Source organism: Prosopis cineraria, unplaced genomic scaffold (assembly GCF_029017545.1).
Source record: "Prosopis cineraria cultivar Desert tree isolate PC_DT_omini unplaced genomic scaffold, ASM2901754v1 PC5, whole genome shotgun sequence".
Lineage (NCBI taxonomy): Eukaryota > Viridiplantae > Streptophyta > Magnoliopsida > Fabales > Fabaceae > Prosopis > Prosopis cineraria.
Window position 1 is genome coordinate 34,187,207 of NW_026555336.1, and position 9,787 is coordinate 34,196,993.

At 31.4% G+C, this 9,787-nt stretch overlaps 1 protein-coding gene across 7 annotated transcripts; it reads right to left on the reverse strand.

Moving 5' to 3' along the window:
- Positions 1 to 485: 485 nt before the first annotated feature.
- LOC129310447 (protein IQ-DOMAIN 29) lies at positions 486 to 5,210 on the reverse strand. 7 transcript variants are annotated; one of them, XM_054952294.1, is made up of 8 exons: positions 5,031 to 5,210; positions 4,797 to 4,895; positions 4,242 to 4,354; positions 3,249 to 3,542; positions 2,724 to 2,912; positions 2,486 to 2,566; positions 1,136 to 2,087; positions 486 to 733 (listed from the first exon to the last, which is right to left on the reverse strand). In XM_054952294.1, the coding sequence occupies exons 3-8, from the start codon at positions 4,326 to 4,328 to the stop codon at positions 702 to 704; spliced, it is 1,635 nt and encodes a 544-aa protein (XP_054808269.1). In that variant the 5' UTR covers positions 4,329 to 4,354; positions 4,797 to 4,895; positions 5,031 to 5,210; the 3' UTR covers positions 486 to 701. The 7 variants fall into 7 exon arrangements, with proteins under 7 accessions (XP_054808269.1, XP_054808268.1, XP_054808267.1 ...); XM_054952293.1 differs by having other exon boundaries at positions 5,026 to 5,210; XM_054952292.1 differs by having other exon boundaries at positions 4,242 to 4,377; positions 5,026 to 5,210.
- Positions 5,211 to 9,787: the final 4,577 nt, after the last annotated feature.

Here is a 9,787-nt window from a genome sequence, read left to right on the forward strand (position 1 = left end):
CAAGCAGATAAAAACGTATGAAAAGATAAGATTCGATATGACAACGAAAATAAATGATTCCTCGTACCTCTATCTAAACTGCTGGTGTCATACCCATTATTACCAACTATATAATATCATCAACCAATATATATATAATAAAATATAAAACAAAATAACATAATTACTATGTGCTTCCAGTTATATTCACATCGTCTTTACAATGCAAAACCTGATACCAAATACTAATGGTTCAGTTGGTTTCCATTGTGGAAGGGAATGCTTGACATCGTGACCAAGATTTATTCAATTCAAGTGCCATAATCTGAACCAAAAAAGCAAAACAATAAAAAAGAAAAGAAAAAGAAAAAGAAAAAGAAAGGAAAAGAAAAGAAAGCAGTGTAAATTTGATCAGAAAAGTTTTTTTCTTTTTTCTTTTTCCAAATCTTTAAATAAGGTCATCTGATAGAACAATTGCGAGAGAAATACAAGATTCAAAACCCATAAAAAGAAAAAGGGTTCATAAGCTGAAATCAAGTATACAATCACCAAAATATTCCTTGTGCCAGATATACCAGAACCTGCTTAAAAGACAAATCTTTCTCCTGTATCTATGTTCACAAACAAGAATGATGGTTACAGAAATGCCGTAACATAACTCGTCATAATTTTCATCAACTTTCATCTCTCAGTCTATCCTCGTACTGCTGTACCACGTAACATCACCTTCTCCACTTAGGTTGGATCAACTTCTCTGAAATTAGATAAAATTTGATTGAACACAATCAGATTTTTTGGAATTACAATTGAACACAATCAGATTGATGAGTGGAAACAGCAATTTGCGTGCCATTGCTAAGGTTCAAGTTGCGCAGGGCAAGTCAGCAAAACAAGCAATCAAGAATCAAGATACACATGTTCTATTTTATAAACCATAAAAAAAATTTGGACTGAGAAATTTCATTCTGAAACAAGTAGGAGAGCTTTAACAATGTTGTCCCAGTCCTCAAGCAGACTAGAAACAAGTATGCATTTCCTTATGAGAATGTTCTTCAAAGGCATGGCTATTATACATATAGGAGGAAAAGAAAGAGTCAACCAATTTTTATCAAATCCAAAAACGTATAAGCAAAAGTATAAAATCTGGAATTCTTACCACTCCCATCCCTTGAAGATGACAGAGATCTATCAGTTCTATTTACTCCCTTGCTGCTCAAAGCTCCCAGACTTTCTGCTAGTGGAGAAATTGAACCTAACTTGCCATTGACCGAAGATGAAAGTGAATGCCGCCTGGTTGAACCATTTTTATCTACCAATTCACTAACAAGCCTAGGGGAGCCTTGTCCTCTTACCCTAGCTTTTGCAGATTCAGTAGGAGCCATGTAACTGGGCAGTCTTGGAGTTTTTTGCACACCGTCATCTTGACTGTCAAACTTAGCAGGCAGTGAAGCTCTTCTCTGGTAATTCTTAGGGCTCACACTGTCAATACCATCATCTTTACCATTCTTCAATCTAGACTGCAAGTTAGATATGGGAGAACCATGTTCATCTTCTGCTCGTTGTGCAAGGCCTTGCTCATAATCAGACTGTTTGGATTTTGACATAGCTGATTCTTTAATTTTTCCTGCAGAATCATTTGGTCCTTGTTCTGAAGCATCAGTGACAGTATGACCAGATTCTCTTCTTGGTAAGTCTTTTCCTTTCCCATTAACAGTCTCAGATCTATCAGAAACATTCTGCTTGAGTGGTTTTCTTAAATTACTTTTCTCAACTTCCTTCTGTGCATTTTCTTGGCCTGAATGTGATGGGTGAGTTGAAACCTTTTTTGGGCGCTGTTTATTTTTGCTTGAATCTGAGACGGAACCATCATTAACTTTTACACCAGAACTTTTCCAGCCAATTCTTTTAACTTGGCCGTCATTATTTCTGTGACTGTTGCAAATTTTCTCACTAGATGCTGAGTCAAGTTTTGTTTTTGATTCCAGACCCAGAAGAGGTGCCCAGAAGTGAGAATTCGTCCAACGGTCAAGCCAGTCTGAAGCTAAATTACGTTGTTCAGGATTATAGTCGATACATAGAGGAGAGACAGAGGATAATGAAGCCAGAAGCTGAGAGATAAAACAGCTTATTAGAAAAACGTTGGTTCAAAATTAGGAAAATGGGAACAGTGGAAGATTATACATCAGTATGGGCCTTTTTTAGGCCATATAAATGCATAATCATAGTACAAAAGGGAATGAAATTGGCTTATAAAATGCATCAAGTTATAAATTTTCCTCTTATGACACATGATTCACAGGCTTAGTGAATGAAAAACTGCAGCCACGTATTTATGAATTCCAATAACCGTTGCTGCAAATTAATGTGTTTCTCCATAAAACATAAAAGAGATAGGCATTTAGGTCAAACAATTGGTTTTCAAACTTAGTCCCATATCATGTGAAAATAAAAACAAGTAGCAACTAAGTATTCTCAGTGTAAAAAGGATTACGCAAGCAGTTCCCACCTTGTTAACAAAGACACTTTTTGACAGCTTCTCTGTCTGAGTAGATGCTGATGCTTCAACAGCAATTAAGCATTTAGTATCCTGACCAAAAAAAATATAGTGAGGAACATTCAGTAGAGTAACAAAAGAGAGGTAACTGACAGCTTTAATCCTTTCATCCATGTTTAAGATAATATGCCATAATATGATAATATGCCACAGACCATTGGATTAATTAAATAGATCCAGGAATCCTTACCTTGCAAATTTTATGCACTGCAAGACCAATATCAGAACGCCTAACCTTGTTACCACGAACCAATGCTTGAAATTTAACAATTCCTTTCACACAGTATAAAGTAGCAACAGCTTGTTTTCTGACCAAGTTACCACGGATAAGGGCTTGCAACTGTACAACACCTTTGAGTGTTTGAAATTCCCGTCGAGCCTTCAAATGAGTATAGATACAATAATCATTCATAAGGAGAACAAGATTTATAAAACCTTAGAATACTTGCATGCAATAATTATTTAACAAGAAAAATCCAATGGCTATAGCAATTATATTATCAAATTATCATAGCAGAACTCCAAAGAATAACACATTAACAGAACTTTGGACTGAAGAACAGAATCACAATCCAGAGAGAAGAAAGCACTTACATCACTAGGTAAAAAGTCGCCCCTCAAAAGATTTTAAAATAGCAAACAAAATGGAATATTTACGAGGTTTAATCATGTTTAATTTCTAATGGAAACATATAAATAAGATGTAATTACCTACCTGATAACTTCTAAAAGCAGTCTGAGCTTTTATAGCAGCTTGGTTAAGCTTGATTTTCTCAGGATCATCCTGTGAACCAAAACCAACAACAACTTGTGCACTGGTCTCCTCATCTCTAGCTGAGAGAATAACCCTGTCGTTTGACAATTCACTGACTAAGCCCTTTTCGGAAAGGCATCCCTTGCTTGCAGTAGCTCCTGAAGTGGGTTGGGATATCACTGTTGAATCTGCAATTGGATCAGACACATGTGCTTCAGAGGACACTGCCAGCACATCCTTGGTACTTGAGGGTTTCTTGCAAAAAAAAAAAAAAATTGAAACCAAAATTAGAACTTGCATATTACACAATCTGAAGTACCCACAGCCTGTAGCCAACAGAGTCGTAAACTTAAAATTATGTACAGAAATTTTATACTGCATCTGTATATCCTCCGAGGGGAGGTGGGAAGATTTGGACTTCAACATTGACTTAACACAAGCTTTGCCTCCGTATTTCTTGCTACTGCATATTTCTAAAACATCACCCAATCACAAGCTTCCCCCAGTATTTATCTCTTCTACATATTTGAAGTGCATGACGACGACAAATTTATGATAAGGCAGCCTTTAACAACTTGAAATGTATCATTCTTGAAGCACACATGACCAATTACTTCTTTTGAAAAGAATGTGCAGATTACAGACATAATTGACCTAGGGAATCAGGTTTACAAATTAAAAAAAAAAACAAATCAAACAATCAAAAATTTTGGGGAGATATCAAAATGTGACACAAGCTGATGCATCCAATCAGTCATAATATAAATCCCATTGATCACCTGGTGTCGATAAAATAGACTTATCACAAGTCTAAGAGTTTCCATATAAACACGGCCCAATAAGGCACACATGACCTAGTAAGAGATTCATATTTTCATCCTTTCATATACAATGTAGGATAAACATGAGATAAGAGTGTCAATTAAAAAGCCAAACAACAGAAAAAGAACTTACAAAGGAATCTTTCCTTTTTGATGAATGAGACTTTGATTTCTTCCCCGAAAGTAAGGCCTTGATCCATTTTCCAGGAGTCTTTCCCATCACGGCAGATATCAGGGCTTCAGAGACTAAAGAAATCAGGTATCAAAATCTGAAAGAACATTATACAACTGAAACTCGTGTACATTTTCGTGAACGAAGGTTGCACATAAACTAGGAACCAAGCATTGAACAAGAACAAACAAAAAGGGGAAAGGACAACTAGGCGACAAATTACTATCTTCAATTTAAAACAAAAAATAATGGAAATAGGAGTGCAGGACCATAAAGTTCCAGCTCAGTACCTGTTACGTACAGAATAAACTGAAAATTCCAAAGTCAAGTTCCACTATCTATTTTTTAATACCGACAAAGAACCAAGTCAAATGAGCTTATATGCTAGCCCCAGGAAGACAACTATTTCCACACCCTAACGACAAAGTTCACATTTTTTCTGAAAACGAACAGAAAAATAAACAAAAGACAGCAAAAAAAAAATGTAAAAAGCAAACCTGAGTTTGGATATGAAACCTGCTTAAGCCAAGCTGGGGCATAAAATGACTCAGGAAAGTAGAAGCTAGATCAAAGCACAACCTCAAAATGCAGCAGCGGAACCCTAAGCTTCCATTGCTGAAGAACAAAATAACGAAGCAACAAATCAATAAAAAGATTGCGAATCAAGTAGTGAAATGTCGGAGTTAAGGGGGAAAATGAAGAGCGAGGCAAAAGAAAACATTTGAAAGAAATTTGATAAATTCACCGCACTTATGACGATGCAGCTGAGAGCAGAAGAGGGTGGGCTTTGGAGGTAAGTTTTGCTTTTTACTCGCTCCAGCAAACACAGGCGGAGACTGCAGGTGGTAGCAGTAAATCCCCTGAATTAGCGCAATAGATAGATGCCTTGCACAAGACTGACCCCCGGAAGAAATTGGATCTACACTGACCAATCTATTAACAGAGTAATCAATTCGTATAATACAGTATTATTTTCTCTCCGTCCCATTTAAACTCTTTTCTAAAGTGTTGTCAAAAGAATTTATAAAAAAAAACACACACACACACAAAATAAATTGTTTAATTAGTGATGGTGATGCTATTTTATCGTACATTGGTATCTTTATTAAATGCTATCGTTTTTTCAACTTCAATTAAATTCCATCATTTATAAGGGATATTTTTAAAAAAAAAAAATATTTTAATTACTTTTAAAACTTTGCAATGAGATTCATAATTAGAGATAAAACAATAATAATAACAAACTTTATCATATTATTATGTAAGGGTTGATTACATGGATTAAACAAAGCTATTAAATTACCATATTGGAATGAAACAAAAAATCACAATCAAAATGAGACCCCAAAAAAAAAAAAACCCACTAAAGCAACTCTAATATGAGAATACGACTATACGAGATGGTGGTAGAAGTACGGAGCAATAATTATGTGAACCAATGTATATCTCACACTGACTCTCTGTTAAATGTATAGAAGAAAATGAGTTATGGATGATACATCCATTTTTTCCCGTGCATCATAAAATCTTGTTAAAATTCAAGTTCTCATAAAATTGCAAGAAACTTCGTTTAGAGAAATCGTACTCGTACTTAATTTATAACTTACAATATCTTGACTTTTAATCAATTTTATATTTTATAATGAAATTAATGGATGTTAGTGATAAAGAAATTATTTCGATTCCTTAATAATTTAACAAAAGTAAATCCTATTAGTCTTTAGGTTTATACCAATAGAATGAAATACTTTACTATATATATATACACGTATAATTATAAACTTATTTTTGAACAACAATAATAATTAAAAAAATTTATATACTCCTTTTATTAATATTATAAACATGTTAAAATTTACTTGTTTTAATTTAATTGAATAAACATAAATTAAATATATAAAGTTAAGTATATAAAATTATCCTAATAATTAAACTCATGTTCTTTTGGCCAACATTCTAAAGCCATGAATTTTTTATAAATTATTCATATTATAGTAAATTATTTTTATTAATATTTAAAATTAAATTCTTTGATTTAAATAAATAAAAATATATTAAATATATAAGGGTGTACAATCTAATTTAAATTTATCAATAAAAATAAATAAATAATTTAAATAATGATAAAGTCAAATACTTATTAAACTTTTAAACATAATTAATAAATTCTAATATTTTCCTTAACTTTAATAAAATATATTAAAAATAACAATATATAAACAAAAACTATCGTAGGGAGGTCAGAACTCACATCCTCTTCCCCCTACCAAGAGTGACATATGAACCACTGAGCAATAAGCACATCCACTTTATTAAAATATATATATATATATATATATATGTTGAATGCACTTAAATTAAAATTTTAAAAAGGTTAACGGTTAGCACAACGTATTCAAGATTGAATATTGTATTAGGAGAGACAATTGGGATGCCAAAATGGATCTGTTTGATAAAAAAAAAAATGAAAATTAGTTGTCCCCTGTCCGTTGTCAGAGACAAAACCAACAAGCTAAAAGTCAAACCCAATCCTTAAATTTCAGAGCTTTGCTGTCACAGTAAGAACTGAATAACAGACTAATCAACTGAACGCATCCAAAAACTTCAAAAAAAAAAAAAGTATTGTTAGGCAAGGATAAATTACAAAATATCATTTAAAAAAAATTAAATTTATATTCTCATTTTAACAATAACTTATTTTATATTAATTTTATAAATAATTTTTTTATATATTCTTGAATGTTATTTAACAAAAAAAAAAAAAGACTAATCAACTTTGTCCCTCCCCTCCAAATAATGATCACAATAATGGTAACAATCATCCATCTCTGTCATCCTCTTAAGTTTTTTATTTGTCTAAATTCCTCCAATTAATAAGGAAAACATAAACTTATACTTCGACTTTGGCACTGCTCTCCGATCCATATTATAATGCAAATCTAATTGCATTATCAGAAGTAAGAAAAAATAGTTAAATTATTAATTTTATCTAAAAATTTAATAAACTTCTAATTTCACCCATATTTAAATGAAAAAGTTTTCAGATTTGCATTATATTTTCTCTTGTACTCAATAAATTTAAATAAAAATAATATTAAAAAATGTAATTAATATATCATTAAGTACCTTATATTAAAGATCAAAGAATTTTTTTAAAAGGTTACCTATAATAGGGACCCAAGGGAGTACATTATTTTATGAATAGATTAAGTCTCTTAATTTGAGTAGGAATCTCTAATAATCAACTGATGAATTCCTATTTTTTGTTATATTTGATGTGTTTTTTGTTATAATTTAGGAGTCATCAATGAAAAATAAAAGCATTCTCTTACTTTTATGAAGAGAAATTAACTAAATGCATTGTAAATTTAACTAAGCATTTTTCAGTTATATTTGCTTTTATAAATTTTCAATGAAAAATGTCACACCTGAACTATTTTATACTCTTGTACAAATAAACAAAGTTTAAAAATTTATAAGTAAAAGTTTTAATATTTACATGTACGTATTCAAATATTTACAAGTAAACATTTACATCTTGATAAGTAAAGGTTCAGAGTTAACGTGTTGCTAAAGTTCATAAATTTACAATTAACTGTCTGAATAATTATAAATATGAGTTCAGCTATTCACAATTTAAAATCTAAAATTTCAACTTCAATGTTTACAACTCACTGATAGCAAGATATTTACAACTTCTGTAACCGTTTTGCAAAAATCTCATTGTAGTCCCATAAATCCTAGAAATCTCAAAGAAGCCAGAATCTTTATCGCTGCCACACCAAGACTCAACGCCACTACTACGATTCTTCAAGAATCCCCAATTACACAAAGTCAAGGACTTTTGCAGTAAAGTTGGACATAGCTGATTAAAAGTATTGTTCTTTTCGCATGATTAATAGCTATGAATCTGAAATATGAACACAAAAACTGCATCTTGCAATAAGTTAATTATTTGAAACTTTATAATCCAAATACATATTCCGTGCCCTATCCAACTCATATTTGCGTTTACATTCTGCAGCCTCAGCTTGAGCAGAAGCCATTCTCATGGCTGAACCCTCCTCCAATCAAACTCTCTCCACCAACCACAATCAAACGATGTCGTCGAAATGAGAAAGAGGAGGGAGAGAAGGATGAGGACGATGGAGAGGAAGAGAGAGGGGGAGGGAGAGGAGAGGGGCAAGAAAAGATAGATTCGTGATTAGTTTTGAGAGGCAAATGGGTCTTTTCTGATAAAACAAGTTTTCATCTGAGACCTCTGGGCCTGCACAGACATTTTAAATTGTATTGGATCTTAAATATAATTTTTTCTCCTCTAAGGGCCCTCGATTTCCCTTTTTATTATTGGTAGACAGGTAGAGTGTGTGCATATGCATATATTATAATACTTTGAAATAGATAAAATGCTGCGCTTTTTTTTTCTTTATAAATTTAACTATGTTTTGACTATAGTATTGGAACTACGGCTAAATTAATTATAGATTCAATTTTTGAAATTATTATAAATATTTTAATTCAATTAGATTTTGTATGCTTGGCTGAGTTGGCTCCTTAACATTTTCCTTGCCCCATCCAACTCTTGAATTTGTCTCGTTCCAAGTCCAATAACGTCAACTAATTGCCTGTGGCGTTGTTATTTGACATAGCTACCGACATGACAAAAATGTCTAATTTTGAGGTGGAGAATTTTTTTTTTTTCTTGGAAATGTTTTGTTTTGGCTTGAAAGAGAAGGAGCTATGAAACACTAATATTTTAAATTATCTCACATATTCATATTAATATTGTATCTAATATCAACTCATCTATACTTCTTTTACATATATCCATAAAATATTATTTTTTAATTTAAAATTTAATTTTTGATATGTCTTTAATATTTTTAAATTTTGAGTTAATATTTCAAAGCTAATACTTTCAAAAAAAATTTATGAAATTAAATTTGATTAAAGATTGCGATATTAAACTTTTTATTACTATTATATTTATTTCCTTGTTATTACTAATTAAGTTTTGGATGTAATAAAAATAAAGATTACATTCTTCTTAATTATAAAAATGTGGGAATGTAATCTTATGATATATAAAGTTATAAACCCTAAGAAAGTTACAAATAGAACCATATGTATAAGCTATCCCTTTTTTTCTTTTTCTTCTAATGATGGTCAAGGAAGAGAAGATATTGATGCATTATCTAATAATAGGATGATTGTATTTCACTTGATATTAATATAAGGGATGGGGTGCGTGTGTGTTAGTTTAAATATTTTTTAAATTAAAATTATATTTTTAATATTTTTGTGATTTTTTATAAATATATATGTACTTATCAAAAATGTATTATATCTTATGTTTTTTTAGAATGAAAGAATTGACATACAAATATTTATCATTTCCTACATACGTAGCAGTATTTATGCATTATAGAGTGAGAGGGGAGGAGTGGGGAGTGTTTTTATGTAACCTTGTTTGGTTTTATCAAAGAAAAGATGTTTTTAATGATCTT